The 21,290-nt window shown below is 53.6% G+C and overlaps 8 protein-coding genes across 8 annotated transcripts; 6 read left to right on the top strand and 2 right to left on the bottom strand.

Moving 5' to 3' along the window:
* Positions 1-449: 449 nt before the first annotated feature.
* Positions 450-4,190, top strand: J7T55_003441 (uncharacterized protein; the record flags this gene model as incomplete). The annotated part of the gene is made up of 7 exons (XM_053143463.1): positions 450-549; positions 636-1,820; positions 1,884-2,795; positions 2,849-3,019; positions 3,068-3,964; positions 4,028-4,102; positions 4,156-4,190. 7 exons carry the CDS (start codon positions 450-452, stop codon positions 4,188-4,190), a joined length of 3,375 nt encoding a protein of 1,124 aa, XP_052993691.1.
* Positions 4,191-5,053: 863 nt separating this feature from the next.
* On the top strand, positions 5,054-5,902 carry J7T55_003442 (transferase family protein; the record flags this gene model as incomplete). Its single annotated transcript, XM_053143464.1, has 2 exons — positions 5,054-5,114; positions 5,196-5,902. The coding sequence occupies 2 exons, from the start codon at positions 5,054-5,056 to the stop codon at positions 5,900-5,902; spliced, it is 768 nt and encodes a 255-aa protein (XP_052993692.1).
* Positions 5,903-5,947: 45 nt separating this feature from the next.
* J7T55_003443 (transferase family protein) lies at positions 5,948-6,682 on the top strand (the record flags this gene model as incomplete). Its single annotated transcript, XM_053143465.1, has 1 exon — positions 5,948-6,682. One exon carries the CDS (start codon positions 5,948-5,950, stop codon positions 6,680-6,682), a length of 735 nt encoding a protein of 244 aa, XP_052993693.1.
* A 1,086-nt stretch (positions 6,683-7,768) lies between these two features.
* Positions 7,769-9,088, top strand: J7T55_003444 (uncharacterized protein; the record flags this gene model as incomplete). The annotated part of the gene is made up of 3 exons (XM_053143469.1): positions 7,769-7,837; positions 8,010-8,101; positions 8,182-9,088. The coding sequence occupies 3 exons, from the start codon at positions 7,769-7,771 to the stop codon at positions 9,086-9,088; spliced, it is 1,068 nt and encodes a 355-aa protein (XP_052993694.1).
* Positions 9,089-10,673: 1,585 nt separating this feature from the next.
* J7T55_003445 (cytochrome p450) lies at positions 10,674-12,703 on the top strand (the record flags this gene model as incomplete). Its single annotated transcript, XM_053143470.1, has 5 exons — positions 10,674-10,826; positions 10,886-10,962; positions 11,111-11,533; positions 11,629-11,689; positions 11,747-12,703. The coding sequence occupies 5 exons, from the start codon at positions 10,674-10,676 to the stop codon at positions 12,701-12,703; spliced, it is 1,671 nt and encodes a 556-aa protein (XP_052993695.1).
* A 268-nt stretch (positions 12,704-12,971) lies between these two features.
* On the bottom strand, positions 12,972-14,957 carry J7T55_003446 (lccl domain containing protein; the record flags this gene model as incomplete). Its single annotated transcript, XM_053143471.1, has 1 exon — positions 12,972-14,957. The coding sequence occupies one exon, from the start codon at positions 14,955-14,957 to the stop codon at positions 12,972-12,974; it is 1,986 nt and encodes a 661-aa protein (XP_052993696.1).
* Positions 14,958-15,640: 683 nt separating this feature from the next.
* J7T55_003447 (tRNA-guanine transglycosylase) lies at positions 15,641-17,162 on the top strand (the record flags this gene model as incomplete). Its single annotated transcript, XM_053143472.1, has 2 exons — positions 15,641-15,869; positions 15,928-17,162. 2 exons carry the CDS (start codon positions 15,641-15,643, stop codon positions 17,160-17,162), a joined length of 1,464 nt encoding a protein of 487 aa, XP_052993697.1.
* Positions 17,163-17,460: 298 nt separating this feature from the next.
* Positions 17,461-21,159, bottom strand: J7T55_003448 (uncharacterized protein; the record flags this gene model as incomplete). Its single annotated transcript, XM_053143473.1, has 6 exons — positions 17,461-19,601; positions 19,655-19,883; positions 19,938-20,321; positions 20,386-20,582; positions 20,643-20,761; positions 21,146-21,159. The coding sequence occupies 6 exons, from the start codon at positions 21,157-21,159 to the stop codon at positions 17,461-17,463; spliced, it is 3,084 nt and encodes a 1,027-aa protein (XP_052993698.1).
* Positions 21,160-21,290: the final 131 nt, after the last annotated feature.

A 21,290-nucleotide genomic window follows, 5' to 3' on the forward strand; every position in this document is an offset into this window, starting at 1 on the left:
AGGGGACACAGAGAGACGTGGGAGGGTGGCACTTTGGAGGGATGGTTGGAGAAAGGCCACACACACATACAGGTTGATCGGCCCTTTCTTCCTTCCCTTCCACCCGAAATCTAAAACGGACCCTTTCTATCCTGTCCTGTCCTCGATGTGACCTCCTCCGTCTTCACAAGCCAATTCGTCCCAGTTCTGGCTCCTGCAACTGTGTCCTCGAGACCTCATGCGCGCCTGCCTGAGCTTCTGACGAGGCTTCAGACCACTCGAGGGCAGTGAGAAGAAGAAGAAGCATCGTGCTATCGTCCAATTGTGCATTCGTCCAGCCTCTGGTGACTGACTTGGAAGCTGGGGATCCCCTCCACTTCAAACCCCTCCGTCTCGGCAGATGATAATAACCACCTGAACACGCTTGTCGCGCAGGCTGCGGGCAGTCAGTCAGGTCCTCGTCGGCCGTCATGGCGTGGTCTTTGGTCCGGCCAGCTCTGGCCCACAATAACCACCTCCCCTCGGCTCCAGCTGTCGAGGCCCTCCTCCAGCGGTCCTCGCGTGTCCTAGGTAAGCAAGCCAGAACGTTAGAACACGCGTCGAAGCACGATTCCCTCGGCTAGGTTTGTCATGCCGAATCTGACTTCGCTCCTTAGATCTTGTCCCTGCTGTCAACGCTCAGAGCCGCCCGCTTTCCCAGCGCTATCAACACCAATGGCACGCGGCACGCGGGCAGAAGAAAGCGGTCGTGCCCCCTCTTGCAATTGCTGTCCGAAAGCAACAGCCGCTGCAGCTTGTCCGCCATGCTTCCGTGCTGTCCAGCATTCCTGCTCCGCCCCCTACAGCCTCCGGCGCGAGCTACTCGACTGCAGTTGTGCCACCTACTACTCCGTACTCTAAGCTGACTATCGGCATTCCTCGGGAGACCTTTCCCAACGAGAAGCGCGTTGCCATTACTCCTCAGAATGTCGCCCTCCTGCTCAAAAAGGGCTTCTCCAAGGTCCTGGTCCAGCGCGGCGCTGGCGCCGAAGCTGACTTCCTGGATGCGGCGTACGATAAAGCCGGCGCTACCCTTGTCGATGATGCTTCTCAGATTTGGCAGCAGGCAGACATCGTGCTCAAGGTCCGCGCTCCCTCCAGCCCTGCTGAGACAGACAGCCTGCGTGAGGGTCAGACGATTATCAGCTTCCTTCAGCCCGCCCAGAACAAGCCCTTGGTTGAGAAGATTGCTGCCAAGAAGTCTACTGCCTTTGCCATGGACCTGATTCCGCGTATCAGCCGGGCGCAGGTTTTTGATGCTCTCAGCTCCATGGCCAACATTGCTGGGTACAAGGCAGTACTCGAGGCTTCGAACAACTTTGGTCGCTTTCTCACTGGCCAGGTCACTGCTGCCGGCAAGATCCCGCCTTGCAAGGTCCTCGTCATCGGTGCAGGTGTCGCCGGACTGAGCGCCATCGCGACCGCAAGGAGACTTGGTGCTATCGTGCGGGGCTTCGACACGCGCTCCGCCGCTCGTGAACAGGTTCAGTCACTTGGTGCTGAGTTCGTCGAGGTAGAACTCGAGGAAGACGGCTCAGGAGCTGGTGGTTACGCGAAAGAAATGTCCAAGGAATTCATCGAGGCTGAGATGAAGCTCTTCACTGAGCAGGCTCGTGAAGTCGATATCATCATCACCACTGCCCTGATCCCCGGCCGCCCAGCTCCGAAGCTAATCACGAAATCCATGGTTGAAATCATGAAGCCTGGCTCAGTAATTGTCGATCTGGCAGCTGAGGCCGGTGGAAACTGTGAAAAGACCGTTCCCGGCGAGCTGACTACCTACCACGACGTGAAAATCATCGGTAAGTCCGGTCTACATGAAAATGCTGGTGCAAAGAAGCTTGATTGCTAATAAGCACTCATAGGTTACACTGATCTTCCCTCAAGGCTACCAACGCAGTCGTCGACTCTCTATTCCAACAATATCGTCAAGTTCCTCCTTTCAATGGCTCCAGCTGAGAAAGAATTCGGCATTGACCTGAACGACGAGGTTGTCAGAGGTTCTATCGTCACCCAGAAGGGCGAGATTATACCGCCAGCTCCACGTCCAGCTCCGCCACCCGCCCCGGCCGCCCCATCTGCAACAGCAGCGAAACAGGAAGAAGTGGTTGCGCTCACCCCGTTCCAAAAGACATCCCGGGAGGTCGGCTTTGTGACCGGTGGTATGGCAACCGCCTTGGCTTTAGGAAAACTTACAGGCCCGGCCTTCATGAGTAATGCCTTTACCTTTGGTCTCGCTGGCTTGATTGGCTACCGCGTCGTCTGGGGTGTCGTTCCTGCTCTCCACTCTCCTCTGATGTCTGTCACCAATGCCATCTCTGGGATGGTCGGAGTTGGTGGCATGTTCGTCCTAGGAGGAGGGTACCTCCCAGAGACTATCCCCCAGGCTTTCGGTGCTGCATCAGTCTTGCTCGCTTTTGTGAATGTTTCCGGAGGCTTCGTTTTGACGAAGCGAATGCTTGACATGTTCAAGCGACCAACAGATCCCCCAGAGTATCCTTGGCTATACGCAATTCCCGCAGTAGTGTTTGGAGGAGGCTATTTGGCTGCCGCCTCCACTGGAGCAGCTGGTCTTATCCAGGCTGGCTACATGGTCAGCTCTGTCCTATGCATCAGCAGTATCTCTAGTCTCGCGTCGCAAGCCACGGCTCGTATGGGAAATGCTCTCGGTATACTCGGAGTTGGCTCTGGTGTGCTTGCAACTCTCCTTGCCGTCGGCTTCACACCCGAGGTTCTGACCCAGTTTGGTGCCCTTGCTACTATTGGTAGCCTTCTCGGTCAGTATAGTCCGAATCCTGCTGTCCAGATATTCGAATGCTAACATGGCCAGGCTTCTTTATCGGCAAACGAATCACCCCCACAGATCTTCCCCAGACCGTGGCTGCTCTTCACTCAGTAGTTGGTCTAGCAGCGGTTTTGACCTCTATTGGCAGTGTTTTGGGAGATTTAGACCATGTGTCGACACTCCATTTGGTCACGGCCTACATGGGTGTTCTGATCGGTAAGTCAGCAATGCTGAAATGCAAACACAATGGCTAACACTGCTCAGGTGGCATCACTTTCACCGGTTCCATTGTCGCATTCTTGAAGCTCGCTGGAAAAATGTCGTCACGGCCTACAATTCTTCCAGGTCGGCACATCATCAATTCTAGCCTTTTGGCAACCAATATCGGTACTATGGGTGCGTTTGTGACAATGGCTCCCGGCTCGCCAATGATCGCTGCTGGCGCACTCGCGGCCAACACGGCCTTGTCGTTCGTCAAGGGGTACACTACGACTGCTGCGATTGGCGGTGCCGATATGCCTGTGGTAATAACTGTTCTGAACGCCTATTCCGGCTTCGCCCTCGTCGCTGAGGGATTCATGCTGGAGAATCCGCTCTTGACAACCGTTGGCGCTCTGATTGGCGTATCTGGTTCTATCCTATCGTATATTATGTGCGTGGCTATGAATCGGTCTCTCACCAATGTCCTCTTTGGTGGAATCGCCGCACCTCAACAAAGTGACTTCAAGATCGAAGGCAGCGTCACGCAAACCAATATCGAAGATGTTTCGGATGCGCTAGTCAATGCTGAGAACGTCATCATCGTGGTCGGGTACGGAATGGCCGTGGCGAAAGCACAGTACGCGATTTCAGACATTGTCAAGATGCTGCGGGCCAAGGGAATCAACGTTCGTTTCGCAATCCACCCTGTCGCTGGTCGGATGCCTGGCCAGTGCAACGTGCTCCTCGCAGAGGCGAGTGTGCCGTACGATATCGTGCTCGAGATGGACGAGATCAACGATGACTTCGGAGACACGGATGTCACTCTTGTCATCGGCGCCAACGATACGGTCAACCCTATCGCTTTGGAGCCGGGAAGCCCGATTGCAGGTATGCCGGTGCTGCACGCCTGGAAGAGCAAGCAGACAATCGTCATGAAGAGAGGAATGGCGAGTGGCTATGGTGAGCTTCCCAGAGTAGAATATCCAGAAGTCCAAACTGTGCAAGTGCTGACTGGTTATATAGCTGACGTGCCAAACCCGATGTTCTACATGCCTGGAACGCGCATGCTGTTTGGTGATGCAAGCAAGTCGACCAATTGTGAGTACACCCGTCCGATACATGACATAGACATTATACTAACCTATGGATAGCTCTGAAAGCTGCTATTGAGGCCAAGCTGTCGTAGACTCGATCGTGGTTATGTCGAAGATTTCTTATAGTTGTGAGTACCCAGACTCTGGTTTTGTTTTTTCTCACATCAGACCGAAATATATGCTGACGTTGTAAGCTCTAGTCTTTGCGCTCTGTGATTTGGGGAGACGACTTTTGCACTACATTCTCGGCGATAAAGCTTAGATACGAGGGTTGGCATCTTGCATCGCTTCACCGCTGTCTTGAGCATCGCAGGGGTTTAGGATTGCTATGCATTTATGCGTTCCTTCTCAAGAAATCGTTGTGCCATGTTCATTCCAGAGATTCGCGGGACAGTGGCCGGGGGTTCGACGGGAACTACCCGGATGTAGCTATATCGGCCCTTTACTAGGAGTGGTCATCCGCCGTCCGTCTTTTTTTGAACACAGAGGAATCGCAATTGCTGGCTTACTGCCGTCTTTAGAGCCTTGTCTGGCGTATGAGTTGCCGCGTGAAGCTCCGTTACTGCTCTGAACAAGCAGTGCATCGCCCTCTACACCTGCTTCTTTTTCGTGGTTGAGTCTTCGACGAGCAGCACAATAACGCGTTTGGCGCCTACTATGATTCACAATGAGACGCTATGACTCCTCGCCGTGACCCCTGTGTTAGCGCCAAGAAACCCGCCGTAGGATCTGGAAAACCAGACCTCCTTCAGAGATCCATCGACTTGTTACCCAAGCCGACATGCTTCATACGAAGCCATTTGGCAGCCTCCAATGCGGCTTGGTATAAAAGGGGACCGCGACAATGGATTTCGCCTGTGACAGCCGAATTGATGGGTGGCATCAGACAAAGACACTAACCTCAGCATTTACAGGCAAGAAATAAGCCACTTTGTGTTGTTGAAGTGGTCGCATAATGGGATCCATACCACTCCCCAGTTTTGGCACTTCTCGCCAACGAGTTTTTCCCGCAACAGGTACGCCAGGAGAACAAGCAACAGTGACAAAGCTATCCATCGTCGACGCAACCGTGGCTCGATTCTCATCATGTGCGGCAGTCTGGCTCCACAACGCGACCGAGACATCGCAAGACATCACGCTGCACCATGACCGCCTGAGACAAACCCTGCGAGAGACCCTCGACGACTACCGGCACTTTACCGGACAGCTGCGATGGGCGACCGAGGACGACATCAAGCCCGGCGACCTCAACCGGCGCCACGTCGGCCGGCCTCTCGTCTCGTACGGCACGCCCACCGACCCCGGAGTCGAGCTGGTATTTGCCTCCTACGACCGGCGCCTGGACGATGTCGTGCCCAGCGCCCAGGACCGCAGGACCATCAAGAAGGCCTGGGTCGCCACCAACTTCCCCCAGGACGAGCTGCTGCCCAAGTGCAAGCTCGCGTTCAACTCGAGCCTGGCCGAGTTCGACGGCTTGCCCGGCGTGGCCGTGCAGGTCACGAGGTTTAGCTGTGGCGGGTGGGCGGTGGGCGTGATGATGAGCCATTGCCTTGCCGATGCGGTGTGCTTGCTTCGGTTCGTGCACTCGTGGGCGGCACGGACACAGGCGCTTATCGAGGGTGGTGAAGCTGCCGCGCTGCATGACAGAATTCCAAAGCCAGTGTTCGAGCCTGGGCTGCTCGACCAGCACGCCGGCCTCACGGGCAGCCTCGAGCCGGACGCAAAACTTGTCACGCTGGCTCGGTCGCTGCCTATGCATCGCTACGACTGGTGGGCTACCGACGCGCCTGGATATCCTGCCTAGGCGACAGCGTCCTCGAATGCAACGAAACCAAAAGACCAGGCGGACATGAAGCTGAGCCCTTCGACCTTCCCGCCATGGCCGACGTGGGACCTCTCGGCCCCGGTAGACCACGTGCAGATCCGCTTCGGAGCGGACGAGGTGGCACGCATGAAGCAGGCCGCACAAGCCGCCCTGCCAGATAAGCAACAGCACCAACCCATCTCGCGGCTCGACGCCCTCCTCGCGCACATGTGGATCCTCATCAACCGCGCCCGCCAGCACCAAACCACGCAGGATCGAGTCTACCTCGACATCACGCTCGGCCTGCGCACCCGCGTCAGCCCGCCGCTGCCCGACACCTTCGCCGGGTCGCCGATCCTCCTGGGCCACGTGTCGCAGCGCGGGTCGGACGCGTGCTCGGCGGCGGGCCTGGGCGCCGCCGCGCTCTCGGTCCGGCGCATGATGTCGCTGTTCACGCCGCGGGCCGTCGCGGCGTACCTGCACGGCGCGGCGCACGAGGTCAGCCCCCAGCGGCTGTGGCAGGCTTTTCTTGGGGAGAGGCACACGCTTGTCACGTCCTGGGCGCGGGCCGGGGCGTATGAGGTTGATTTCTGCGGGGGTGGGGTTGATGGTGGCACGAGGCCGGTCTATGTCCAGGGGAAGATGCCAAGGATTGATGGGGTGTTGCAGGTGATGGATGTGGGTGAGGAGTCGGGGGACTTTGATGTCAGCTTGTGTCTAGAGAGGGAGGCGATGGGGAGGTTGCTTGGGGATGAGATATTGAGGATGTACGAGGGGTGATAGAATATAGAGATGATAAATATTTCTCAAAGAGTACCGAGATTAGAGCTGGGCGCTCTTTCTGTATGATATTTACATTCTTTAAGCTGGGCCCGATTAATAGAATTTGGACCTCGAGCCGTAAACTTGCACATGACGCCGATCCTCCTTTCCCCCCTTCACGATTTCTGTGTAGGTACAGACAGGTGTCTCTTCGTAAAGACGTTTCTGGCACCGACAAATACAATAAGCCGTCGCCAGTGAATGTAAAGGTACGACTACCAATGCCATAATAGTTTGCCACCTCTTGCCAGCGGATACACCACACCTAGCTCACATCAGATCCACAGCGTGTGTGTTGCGAGTATCGTTTGCCTGACCGAGATATGGAACCCTTACGACTCCATGATGAGCTGTAAGCTTTTCAGATGTAGCAGCCGCATTTTCCAAGCTAAAATACTGCAGATATACTGATCTACGCCAATACGCTGTTGTGGTCAGCCCTTCAGCTAGGCCTCGCCATATCACACTCGGATGTGCGGCTTGTGGAAGACCGGAGATGACAAGGTAAGGGCACGGCATGGAGGTACGCAAATCGCGACAATGTGTTTTCCGCCTCCTCCGAAGAGCCTCCCTGTATTCTGCTGACAGCTACAGCCGAATCAGTCGGCTTGGAAATGCTCGTTGGCAAATTAGATGCCTCCTGCGCAACCGACATCTGCTGTCATACGAACGAACGCTTGAGTGTGGTAGCAGAGCAGAAAGTAGTAATATTGAAGAGGGGTTGCTCACCAATCATCTGAATGATATTGTCGTTTCTAGTTGGATGCCGCATAGATCTAGCGCCCTTGGCGGGGCTGTTGGTCGACGACTTTGGTCGTGAACCTTGTTATAACACAAATGGGGTCGTCTTACGCCCTGCTGATCTTCTTCTGTTGTTCCCGTAGCAGTTCCGAGGGATTAGGTACAACCTGGGCCAATATTTTATATAGGTAAGCTCAGAACCTCACAGGCTCTCGGATAAAACCACAATCTTGCCTCTAGTCACAACCAGCACGTAAGTCAGCAATATCAGGAGGTCGAAACAATCCATTTCCCAAGCCCAACATGGCTCCATTGCTCGCCGCTCAGCCATTAAAGGCTATCTACGCCACTTTCATCGTTCTCACTGTGCCCGTGAGTGCGACATACTTTTATCTGAAGTTCTTAGTAAAACCTGCACATCCAGAATGGAATGCCAGCATGAGCATGACAAGGGACTTTCTGAAATTGTTCTTCCACTACTGCACTATTACTCGGTCACGACATACTCTCGAGTAAGTTGTAATTTCTCTATACCTGTGCTTAGAATCCGTTAGGGAGACTTGTCTCTGGCATCTGGCACTCCATCCTGAGCCTGGAGCAGGGGACCAGCCGCATGCTCACCTTCTCGAGAAAATGGTATGCATCCGGCAGTCCATTTTCAATGCAGTTTCCTGTTGTCTTCTGAAGTCAAATTGAACAGTCTAACAGGTGTTCAGCAATGATCCAAAGGAAGCAAAGGAAAGGTTCGTGCAAATTGAACCTCCACCAACGAACTTCTTCTCTGGTGTCCTCGCTCCCACAGGTCCTGTCAAGCCCGCACCTGTGAAAGGCGTGTGGCTGCCCAGTCTTCCTCCCCAGAACTCTGCCGAATTGAGGAAGGAAAAGGTGATTCTTCACCTCCCCGGCGGTGCCTTCGTCGTCACTTTCGGCCATGAGTTTTCGGGACGCCCCGTCATGGTGATATTCACCCAGCACCTGAAAGTATCCAGGGTCTTGTGGTCCCATTACCGGCTGGCAGAGGTCGAGGAAAGCCGCTTTCCTGGCGCGGTTCAAGATGCTCTCACCTTTTACCGCTATGTCCTCTCCCTGGGGTACGAGCCAGAGAATATAATCCTGTCCGGCGACTCTGCTGGTGGCAATGTCGCCCTAGCCCTCCTTCGTTACCTGGAAGCCGCGAAACTCCCAGAACTCCCTCCCCCAGGCCGTCTCATCACCTTTTCCCCCTGGGTCAGTGTCACCGCGAACGCAGGTGCGGACTTCGAGAATTCCGTCAATCACGAATGTGATATCTTGTACGGGCCCTTCCTGCAGTGGGGAGCAGAGGCGTATCTGCCTTCTGCAAGACCGATTCCTCCTGATGTGCAACCCTATATCTCGCCGATCCACCATCCGTTTCAGACAGCAGTTCCTATCTTCATCTGGGCAGGGGCTGCTGAGGCTTTCTGTGGGGATATTAGGACCTTCGCGGATGAGATGGCAAAAGTCCAGGGCAATAAAATTCAATACCACGAGCAAGAAAAGGCGGCGCACGATCTCTTAATGAACTTAAATATGTTCAAGTTGGAAGAAGGTTTCTACTCAGCTATGAGTCAAGCTTACAAGTTTCTTAGCAACGCAGAGTGAACGCGTTGCTTAGAACCGCGCGAAGACATTGCTCTAAATAAGCTCCCTGCTTAGAGACATTGTCCAGTCAAACCGGAAGAAAATTTGAATGGACAATGTCTCCAAGCAGGGGGCTTATCTAGAGCAACGTCTTCGCGCGGTTCTAAGCCATCTTGATTCTACTCTGTTCCAGGCAGTTGGGAATTTCATGCATAATCGTAGTAGGTAGTGTGCATTTAAAAGCTGAATTAGCAAAGTCTGACCATTAAAAATCCATTTCAATGTCCAATAACCGCTTGCAAATGATAGTACTTTGAAGCGAGGATAGTGGGTCCTCTGAGTGTGTAAGTCAAAGCATCTAGATTGCCCCACTCTCTACCTTCAAGGGTTACAGCTGGCCCGAAGATCCAAACAATAGTCCTGTTATAACTCTGCTCCTTTTCAATAGCGTACCTAGATGCTGTGAGAATTTAGTCCAGATATGACATGGTGAGCTGGATCGAAATAAGCAATGGCTGCCTAGTTAACATTATGGACTGCTGAATTCGAACGGAGACACCAGTACGCGGAAATATATACAAGAGTTACGGAACCACAGCGTGATCTGCTCATTGCGCTGGAATTTGGCCAAATCACGTTAAGAACTCATGCGGGATATAGCTATGATGCCTCCTCATGAGGATTGTGGCCTGCAACTTAGATAGATATTTGTTCCTTGATCAGTGGTACCGAGCGATTTGTGATAGTGAATGGGAACTTCCACTTCGATTTTTCTTTCAATCGACCTAGAGCGACCCTATAAAACATTGTACCGACTGACAGAGACCCTGTACCAACGTCCAACAATTATAAACCAACCAGGATTGAATAATTGTAAACCAACCGTAATCTTTGGGGCCAACCATTTTAGAGTCAACGATCCCTGGACGGTAGCTGGGCCTCTACTTCACTCTCCCGGCCGCTCTCATAGAACGCATCGAACCGGCTTTTCTGTGTCAAAATGGTGAAATAATAGTATGACGGTATTGTAGGTTCATGAGCCCAAACATCAGCAGAAGCTGCCGGTTGTTCTCGAGCCCCCCGAATCAGACAATCAACGAAGCGGTCAAACGCCACAAGATAGAGCGCAAGGGAGGCATGGCGATACGAGGGATGCCATCCTTTTCTAAAGGACCCTTCCTTCGCGTCACTTAGTGCGCAGACCCTAGTCTCCACGTAGTTGGCCACTCGATTCGAAAACAATCAAGCCTAACCAACATACACGCCAAGTTGGCAGACATTTGTCGTCGACCGACTCAGATCTGAATCCAATCTAAATCCTTCTTCCCCTTTAAGCATGGACTGACCCGGGATCTCCGGCAATCCCAAAGTTTCAAGGTTCCAAGGTTGCGCTGTGCTCGTACTAGGGTTAGGAGGCCGAGATTGTGACACAGCATATGAGGCGTGCCAATCCTCGCCATCTTAGACAACCATTTCCTTCTGCAGTAGAACAAAGGACTTCGCACAACATTCATCTCAGTCGATAGGCCCCTCGATCTTATCTTGAGAGTGCACGCTAATAGAGGCACATAAGAAGCTTGGAAGATACCGGCTTCACGAACCCACAATGGCTCTCTCTTGGCTGGGAGGCATGGAGCCAAGCGCGCCTTTGGTGGGGAGGTCCCTAGGAATCGCAGCTCTGGCCGCGCTGGCGATATTCTTCACACGTCTCTATCAGCACAGAACCCGTTTTCGCAACATGATGAAGAAACACGATATTGTAAGAGACTCTATAATTGTCATGATTTATTCATGAACACGGAGCTGACGTGTTTGCAGCCCATCTTGCCTCACTCGTTCTTATTTGGCCATCTGATAGCTGTGGGCAAAGCCCTCGCCTCTTACCCGTCAGACTTGTGAGTTTCAAAGACGTTCCCTCTCAATTTTGATTTGGTGGCTCCTTCAAACCGCCTTCACGGCACACACAGGCGTGGTGTGTTGTGAGATTGTCATGAATGCCAAAGCGAGTGTGCCGAAGACAACTGCTGACGCCTCTTCCCAAAGCTCTAAACTCGGGATTATATATGCCATGACCAAAGTGTACCCAGAAATCTGCGAGTACGGCCTGATATATTTCGACACATGGCCGCTGGGCGAGCCGACACTCGCTGTCTTCAATCCTGACCTAATGGCGCAGTTTACCCAGGATAGGTCCTTCCTGAAGGCACCCATGGTCAGGGTCGAACTTGAGCCTCTGACAGATCTGCACGATATTGTGACTATGGAGGGCCAAGAATGGAAGACTTGGCGCAGTGTCTTCAACCCTGGGTTCTCGGCGAAGAACTTGACTGCACTGTTGCCTGCCTTCCTGGAGGAGATACAAGTGCTCAAGGAGAGGCTTGTGAAAGTTGCTAGATCAGGCGAGGTGGTCAAAATGGAGGGAACAATCCAGCGGGCGACCGTTGATGTCATCTTCCGGGCAGCATTGTAAGTCAATACACCAGTTCATGGTCCCCAGCACCCCCAGAGGGAACGCATGGTCTTCGGGGAGACACCTGAGCCTGACTGACCACTTTGCACAGGGGTATCAGACTGCACAGCCAAATAAGAGAAACTCCGTTCGTCACGACATTACAGAACCAGGTTCGAGAACCAGCTCCTCTTTCCCATGTGATCTTTAGCTGACCTGCAATGCCGTAGATCTGGTGGCTTGTCTGCGACACAAGTCTTCCTAACCTGATAAAGACCATGATCCCGTTCAGACGACTTATGATATGGAACAACAACCGCAAGATGAAGAAGTTTCTCGCTCCCTTGATCGAGGAAGATATATCGAGACTGGATAGGGGTGAGCTATCGGAGGCCAAGACCATCAACTACCTCGCCATCAAAGCCTACCGGTCTGAGGTCCAGCAGTCAGGGGCCACCAGCAAGACGCAACGTGTCGACCCCAAGTTCTTGGACTTCGCCATCTCGCAGCTCAAGATCTTCATCTTTGCCGGCCATGATACCACGGCCTCCACCGTATCATTCGCCTACAGCCGCCTGTACCGCGACGCAGGAGTCCTGGCAAAGACCCGCGCCGAGCACGACCAGGTCCTCGGACCAGACCCATCTCAGGCTTTCGCCCGCCTGACCGAGAACCCGAACCTCCTAAACCAGATGCCCTACACGACGGCGGTGATCAAGGAGACGCTCCGCCTCTACCCACCCGCCGCGACGGCACGAATCGGCGCCCCTGACGGATTCCTGACGCACCCAGACACGGGCAAGGTTTACCCGACCGACGGCCTCATGCTCTGGTCCACCAGCTTCGCCACGCACCGGATGGAGGAGTATTGGGAACGACCCGAGGAGTTCCTCCCGGAGCGGTGGATGACGCGCGACGAGAGCGACCCGCTGCACCCGCGCAAGAACGCATGGAGGCCCTTTGAGCTCGGCCCGAGAAACTGTATCGGACAGGAGCTCGCCCAGGTGGAGATGCGCGCGATCCTGGCGATGACGGTCCGCGAGCTAGATATCGAGCCCGCGTACCCTGCTGATGCTCCTGAGGCTCTGGGTGAAAAGGCTTATCAAACGATGGGCTTCGGTGACATCACCGGGCATGTGAAGGATGGCTTCCCCGTGAGGGTGAAAATTAATGCCGGTGAGAAGTAGATCGATAGGAGAGGACGACATATCGATTGCACTACTAGCTATCTTCCTTTGTAAAAAGCTTAAGGTTATCCGGTATGGTACTTCAAGCACCACCAAGTCGCCTTCAAGGCCGGTCAGAAATACTTCGATAAGAAGCATGTATACACTAGAGGCGTTCCGCAGAACTTTTCAAAGAACACAGAACATGATGATTTATACACTCTAATTCTACTCGTATCCAGGTCTTGCTGCTTATATCCAATGCTTCCTTTCTTAGGTGTCGAACCGCTCAAAGGTCTACTTTGATATCGCTATCACTGCTCCGCTTGCCGATGCTAGACGCTCCAGGCCTCATAGCTTCCCATTCGAAATCCTTGTCCCACACACCGGCCTTGGTGTAGTCAAGACTCCTTGTCCCAGAAACATACGCGAAACGGAAGTATTCCTTTAGATCCTTGTCGGCTTTCCTATTCCATGTGAAGGCCTTATCTTCGAAGTCCTCGTCGTCATCGAAAAAGCCCCTGAACCGTTCCACGTCGTTGACGAGAAGGCTGATGCCATCGAGCCTGATGTTCCTCTTGGGCGGCGAGTCCCAGTGGAAAGTGATGTTTGACACAGTATGTCCCACCTGAATGTCTGGCGTGGTTGCAAGTGTAGGGAGTACGGAGCCAAGTTGCCCGTCGCCTCGCAATGCATACGAAGTCTGGAGGATTGGGTCCCAGCCCCAGCGAGCGATTCCGTTGATGAATAGTCCTACCAATAGGCCTTGGTATAGAAGAGCAGGGCGAGTCTGCATGCTTGTGCCTGTAAGCAGCAGGAGCGCGAGGAAATAGTGGTGGAGTCGAAGATTGAGGTCCCAGATCTTCAGGAAGATACAAAATATAACGCCACCGACTAGACCAAGATAGAGCGCTCCGTAACGAATGAGGCGTCCTTCTTGGCGGAAGAACCAAATCTGCTTCACAACGATGAAGAATATGATACCGACGATGATGAGCAAGGCGAGCACACCTCCAGGCTGCTGGGAGATATCGTGTGCGTTTAGTCTGTTGATAGGTATGTTCGGGCTGAGGGTATAGTTATCGAGCGCGCCCACCCAGCATGCGCCGAGCCACAGAATCGTCTTCTCGATCTGTGCTGTCAGTCCTGTTAGGGTACGTCGCACTGCCATTTTGTCGAAGATGACCCAGGTCACAAACATGACAGGCACGTATTTTCCAATGATTATGGTGAACAGCTCACGGAACGAGCTGTGTGTAGGGGGATCTGAGACCAAGCCGACGTGCCAGAAAATGCCCGAGAATATGGTGAAGAAGAAGAGCGCGGGTGAGGTGGTGAATAATGATAGGATTGTCGTGAAGATGACATCGACCACAAGTAATGGCCACCTCATATCTCGAGCCTTGCACTGGACGGTCTTCTCAAAGAGGAAGGACTGAGGGAAGTACGAGTCGAAACCGATGCTCTCAATGCCATGTCGAAGGGTGCTGTAGTAGTTGTTTCGTTTGCCAACAAGTTTGATGACGCCACAACCCCCTTCAGCATTGGAAATTGCCCCAGCATGGATTGCAGAACCACAAATAACAGAATCACCCCTATAAGCACCATGCTGGTCAGTGCTATTAACCGGACCACCGATGACGAGCTGTCGATAGTTGATCTCTTGGTCGCCAACCGCACGCGGTTCACTCAGTTGGTAGCTGGCACAATTGGCTGGACATCTGAACGGGAACTCGCTACCCTTGAATGGGCGACACTTATTTCCATTCAAGTCGCAGCTGTTGCCCCGACCCCAAAAGTAAGCTCCGCAGCCGATCTCCTGTGGCTTACCCCAGGGCTTGAGCTCAGTGATGCTGCTCTCTTGCCGCTTGACAACGGAAAAAGTCAGAAGCCATAGGAAAAGATACGCCACAAAGGCCCAGAAACGGTGCTTTCTCCTGGGCAAATACTTGTCGAGAAGAGTGATCGGGAGTTGCTGGATGGCTGGGAAGATAGGTTCGATATGGAAGACGACTGGACTTTGAGGTCCCTTTGCCCATCTTGCTGCGGCCCTGCCGAATTTCCTCACTGGATAAGGGACCCATTTCCAATGCTTGCTGAGGCCGTCTTCCTCGAGAAACCTGGGCAGCGGGGTCGGGTTGCCCTCTTGCAGCTCGTGAAGTTGAGGCCCTTCGATAGGTGCGTCAGGGTGAGACCCCAGGCCTATTCCATCGGAATGCTCGGAAGTATCAAGGCCTCCATTGCCGTTCTCTGCATGTCCATTCGCAGAGCTCATGGCATGCAATGAGAGCCGTCCAGTCCAGCGTCGATGAGCGAGATTTAACGGTAGGAGTTGGGCGACAGGAGCGATGGTGACATGTGCAATATGGGAGTAATAATGTAGGAAGCGAGGATGAGCAAATCGGAGCAGAGCCAAGCGAGGGAACAGGTATTGATTCAAGTTCAGGAAACTATCGAGATGAGGCAAGGAAGGAAAAGAAAAGGAAAGTTTAAAAGAAGACGTCAGCAGGTCTGAACGGAGACACTTATCAGCCAAGATGGGGTGCATTACGGCACGGCACGGCTGATCGACGCCGTGCGAGACGTCCGTCCCAGCAACGTGGTTCGGCGAATGGTCCCATTGGTGAGACAGGCCCCTGGACCCACTAAACGGGGTGTTCCGCTTGGGGACGGGCAAGGACCCGTTTTCTGCAACTCATCGGGAATTGGATACCACCCATGAAGCAAGCAGCAGTCATATCTCATCTCGACCTCGACTGCGCTGTGCACCCAGCCAAATCACTTTGTACTTTATGTACTTGGTTTATCATTGGGCATTTGGAGCTTTGTATCAGCGAGATCTCAGTGAAAAGAAAGTTGGTTACACGGCTTCAAACTACTGGATTTGAGTCATGTTCGTGTGTTTCTGACCAGCCACGCTCCTCACTTATCAACCTTTGAGGGCTGTCAGAGTTCGCTATGAGTGAACCGAGTAGGATCGAGGAGGGTATGAGGTTCGAAACTCTGAAGACGGCCGGCGCCGAAGGGCTGGCAGCGAGGCTAGGCAGACTTGTACTCCCACAGCGCCAGGCCGTCGATACACCCAATTACTTTGCTGTCGCATCCAGAGGCGTAGTGCCTCACTTGACCCCAGACACCATAGCAAGGCATGGCGGGCTCTCAGGGGCGTATATGGCCATGGAGGACAGTGAGTCTACGTGAAAAACCAGCGTGAACGGGGCGCCAGGCTGACCACCCGCTCACAGTGGTCGAGAAGTCTCAGAAGAAAATCACGAAAATACCAGCTGTACAGAGAGTTCCCACGGCAGATGGGAAACGACTTCATGCCTTCACAGCCTTGCCTTCGTCGTCAATCACGATCTTGGGGCCTCGCCGGGTTCCTCCGGTCAAGGCACCCATCGGAAACAGTGACAACTATATCCAAATTTTCACTTCCAACGGCTTCCAGGCCCTAAGAAATCCAGACTATATCAACGCCATCGAGACGTTGAAGCCGGACATAGCTATTCCCCTGGCTGATATTAACTATGGCCAAGAGACGACGCCACAAGCCAAAAGTATCCGCAGGATGTGCGAGAGGACGGAGGAGTGGATGTCTGAGCTTCACGCGTCTGTCGACCTGGATAACCTGCGGTCGTCAAATACTTCCATATTTGCGCCGACATTACCCGCTCCATATCCAATGCAATGGGAGTATCTGAACCACCTCTCAGAAGATATTGTCGACATACTGAGTGGTCTCGCAATCTACGATGTGGACATCCTCCCCGACCTAGTCAATTATCCGGCCCTGACACCCCTTGCACGGCTGTCCGTCGACTCCCCGTCAAGTCCACACGATGTCCTCCGGCAGATTTCCCTCGGCATCGACACCTTCATCCTTCCATTCATCAACGCCACCTCCGACGCTGGCGTAGCTATGACGTTCACCTTCACAGCGCCAACGGGGTCTGAAAGCAATGCCGGCGGAATCGACCTGCTTCCACTGGCGACAGACCTCACAGCCTCGGAAAACCAAACCTCCCTGGAACCCCTGACCGGCTCCTGCACCTGCTACGCCTGCACGCATCACCACAGAGCATATTTGCACCACCTTCTCAACGCGCGGGAGATGCTGGCCTGGACGCTCCTCCAGATCCACAACCACCACACCATCACGGAGTTCTTCGCGGCCGTCCGGGCATCCATCGCGTCTGGTAGCTTCGAGGACGACCGCAGAGCGTTCCAACGGGCATACGAGGCCGATTTTCCAGCGGGGATGGGGACGCGGCCCAGGGCGAGAGGGTACCACTTCAAGTCCGAGGGTGGTGACGAGAAGAGGAACAAGCCGGTCTGGGGCCGCCTGAACGGGGAGGAAGAGAAGGAGAAGAAGGTGGTTGTCACGGAGAAGTTGCGTGCCAACGAGATGGAGACCCCTCTGGTGCCTGGTGCGGATGCGGATGCGGCCGACTTGTGGTCAGGGAGGGTTTTGCTGAGATAGATATCAACAAGGCGCAAGCCGGCTAGACGGGTGGTCATGTTTGGGGACTGACGTGTCGGTGGCGACTGAAGGACGGCGAAAAGTATATTTTCAAATACATCGTTTAGCATGGGCCTGTCATCGGTTGGCTGCCAAAATATCAATGGACTGCTGGATGCGCCTCTGGCGGCCCGCTCGACTCCAGCAGTGAGCTTCATCGAATATCGCACGCAATTTGTGGCACAGGACGCACGATCACCTTGAACCGCATCTTTATTCTGCCGCAGCTGAGTCTCTTATTTCTGGCAATCTCGGGTATCTAGACAGCGTCTTGTATCTCGACTGGCGGCTTCGGTTTCTTTTTCTTCTTCGGCTTCACCACAGCCTCCCCAGCTTCACCATTGCCCTCTGCGTTCTCGCCGCCTTCATCGGCTGGTACGGCAGACTTCTTCTTCTTCTTCTTGACCTTGGTCGCGACGGCCTCGCCGGCCTCGCCAGCGACGGCTTTTGGCTTCGCGACCTTCTTCTTCTTCTTGATGACCGTCCCTTCCACGTCCACCCCTTGAGCCACATGTATCCTCTCATTCGCCCTTTGCATCTCTAGCCTTAATCGTTCGACCTCCTTCATAGCCTGCACCATTTCCGCTTCTTCCCTCTTCTGCCTCTCGAAGTCGTACCCACCGTCTGAGTTCTCTCCGTTTTCACCGCCTTCGAGGCTCAGACTCCCGAGGTTACTCGAGTCGACCTGGAGGAGCGACTGCTTGAGCTTCTTGACTCGCGCCTTAGCCAAGCTATCAGAGTTGTTGGCCTCCGAGTCGTAGTTGCGCGGCGTAGATACACCACTGCCGCCAAGGTTCTCATCTTGGGCAACGACGATTCTCTGGCGTGGCTTTGGTCTTGGGGCAGCGTGTCTTGGTGATGTTAGGGCGGGTGCGTTATCAACTTTGCCCAAGTCAAGCTGCATGATAGGTATCGCGTCGATGTCGAGATCGGGACCGTTTTCGTTTTGCAGAATGTTATGAATGGGCGTCGAAGTGCCGGTGCGACTAGAAGGTTCCCCGATGTAGAAGGGGTCGTCTTTGTTTCGTTCTGCGCGTTCTGCCTTTCGTCTTGCCAGGATATCGGCATCCAGATAGCTTTCCTCGCTTGCCTGGTACGAAGTTACAACTTCTTCGGACGTATCGGCTAGTCTGTTGATAGCCGGCTCACTGGACGAGATCTTTGTTGCTGGTGGCTTTTGGTGATAGTAGACTTCAAACTCATCTTCTTCCTCCGCCCCGAGATGAAGATCGTCCGCCAATGACAATAAGTTGCCCAAGTTGGGATGTATTGGCTCATCCAGGTCAAGACCTTGTGGTAAAGGCACATTGTTCTGCGCACCAAGCGCCACGGAATTCAACTCCCACCCAGTAAACAGGGATGGAATCGCCTGTGTTAGCAGGAGCGGTGGGTCTTGTTGAACCTCATCTGTAGATGTATCCTGCGCAGAAACAGCCTCAGAGGTCAGCTTGAGCAGCTCTGTAAATTCAACTGCTCTCTCTTGAACTTCCAAGTTTGGATGAAGTACGAGAGGCTCCAGCACGTGTATTATCCGCGCAAGGAGAAGCGAAGTCTTCGCTTTTCGTTCCGAGGTCCAGAGTTCCAGATCACTGCCTGTGACTTGAGCAAATATTTTGATGGTTGCTTGAAGGCAAGATGCAAGCACATCTGGGTACTTTGTGCGTGGTATCAGCTGCAACAAGTATCCTAGGGTATCTTCTGACGATAAGAGCTGGTTGGAGTACTCGCCCACAATCCACGATACAGGTCTCAGAACCCCAGAAGTAATCGGTTGTGAAGAAGTACAGAGTTGACGGAGGATCATTTCGGCAGCGCCAACAACGATCTGTCTGATTGCCATGACCTTCACGGCCACACTTCTCAATTCGTCTCCAATCTTGGCTGACACGTCTCCGGGGGGCGTTCTGGCACTTGTTGCAATCTGGTTCGCTGTCTCATCCGATGGTCCAGGAACAGGAGCCATCCGCGCGAGCTGCGTCAAGATATCAATGTACCATTCGAAGTCGACCAGGTTGCTATAATTGTCCTTGGAGCACATTGCTAATATCCGATTGATGACGTCAACCTTGTAATCGTCAGGTAGTGGCGGCGCCTGGTCCATTTCGCGTTCTGCCATATCGATGTTGACCTCAGCGTCCGCGTCCGAATCAGAGTTCGATTCCTGTCCTTGAGCAGCTGACCTGCCAGCGGAGGCGGAGCTTTTCAGTTGCCTCATCAGGCGGCCGACGATGGACATCAGGTTGTCGCTGCTGACCATGCCCTGCACCAGGTTCAAAGCTTGAACGCGTATTGTGATGTCAGGATTGTCGATACACTCCATGATAACATCCTCTTGTTGTGCTACCAGGAACGGATGCGTGACCACGATCTTGTTGAACGCAAGCAAGGCGACGTATTTGACTGAGTGCTGCTGTCAGACTAACTGTTTCTTTTGGGCCAGGGTTATCTCTTACGATTTGGGTCTCCATCGACCATGACCATCCCGCGCAATTTGGTGACACACAGTGACGCGATCTCCTCACTACCTGAGATATCATCGTCGCTCCCAAGAATTCCTCCCTGGATAATGCCGTTGATACACTCATATAGTAAGGACATGGCTGGCGTCGTTCGGATGAGGTCTGTCAAAGGAGGCAATAGCTTACGAACAAGCCGCGGCTCGAGTGGCGTCAAAGTAGCAAACTATACGACCTTTAGCGAGATGTTTTCATGATCCTTTGGAACAATGACACTCACCAGCTTGATCAATTTTATTGCCATCCAGTTGTTACCACCATCCACAAGCAATTCGAACAGTCTCGGAGCGAGGGGCAGGAAATCGTTGGGCCGCCTCCATCCAAGCTCGCACACTACATTCACGATGGCGGCCGTGACACTTGGGTCCTCATCCTGAGCCATAAGGCGTTCTTTGATCTTCGGCCATGCTGCTCGTAGAGTTTCCGGGTATACGAGGGCCAGTCTGTACAAGGTGACTATTGTTTTCTTTCGTATTGAGGGGTTCGTATGTGTGAGTCGTGGAAGAAGATCGGCCAGAGTCGAGAGCGCCAACGAGGGTGTGATAAAATGAGGTAAGGCGTGGATCGGTAATGACAGCGTGGTTGTGGTGCCGGAGGTAAGGTCCTGCAAGTGAACGGTCAGTCAAACAGGAACATAGATTCTGGAGGGGAGCGAACCCGGCGCAGACCTTCTTCAAGAGATTCGTGGCCAACATGAGAACCTCGGTGTCTGGGCGGTAGCTCTGGACTGCACCTAAGTATCCAATGCGTTTCTGGTGGTATTTCGGCGAGGACATGACCTCAAGGACGTTAAAGGAGGCCCAGGACATGTCATGGCCCATCATCTCGAGATAGATGAGCTTGAGCAAGGCGGTGGCCTTGATGTCTGTCTCGGTCCGTTAGATTCCTACAAGCAGTATCGAACCCATGATGATATTAGACTGACCCATATCCTGTCCACGAATCTCTGCGCGGCATTCTTTCAGACAGTTCTGGATGTATTCCTTCTCGTGTCCCTTGTGGTTCCGCAGGCCTCGGATGAGGTCGTAGAGGGATTTCTCAAACCTGCTCTTTTTTCAGCGTTCATGTCCCTTGAAGGTGTGCCAGTAGCTCAGAGTCTTTGCGTACATCTTGTCTATACCACGAGGCGACCACGCCTCTCGAACCGTGGCGGATTGTAGTGAGGGAGTAGGTGGAGGGAGGTAATCCGGCTCAGCGCGTGAGACAAGACAGACAGTGACGCATCCCTCCTTTTGGCATGTTGCAGCGTCTCTGCCAGCCCAAGTGGTTGTCGTAGAATTGGGACCGGTCCGTGAGTATGTACGTGCTCGTGCGTATGTATGTTGAGGATTTCCCCAGAGCTGTCTGCTGCTGGCGGTGGTTGTTTGTTTTGCCTTGGTTCACTTCGGCCTTAGCAGCACATCATCGGCCTGCTTGTAGCTGCCCCACGTAACGAGTGTCATGCAGCAGACAGTCAGACGGTGCAATCGGCCGGGTACCAGGTAGCTTAGCTTATCTCCCCACGCCGCACTGTGCCGCAGCAAGCACCACCTAGACTAGTTACTACGTGCACAGAGGAGCTCCTGTCCCTGTC

The sequence above is a fragment of the Diaporthe amygdali genome (genome assembly GCF_026229845.1).
Source record: "Diaporthe amygdali strain CAA958 chromosome Unknown NODE_14_length_1008325_cov_65_372321, whole genome shotgun sequence".
In the NCBI taxonomy this organism is placed as follows: domain Eukaryota; kingdom Fungi; phylum Ascomycota; class Sordariomycetes; order Diaporthales; family Diaporthaceae; genus Diaporthe; species Diaporthe amygdali.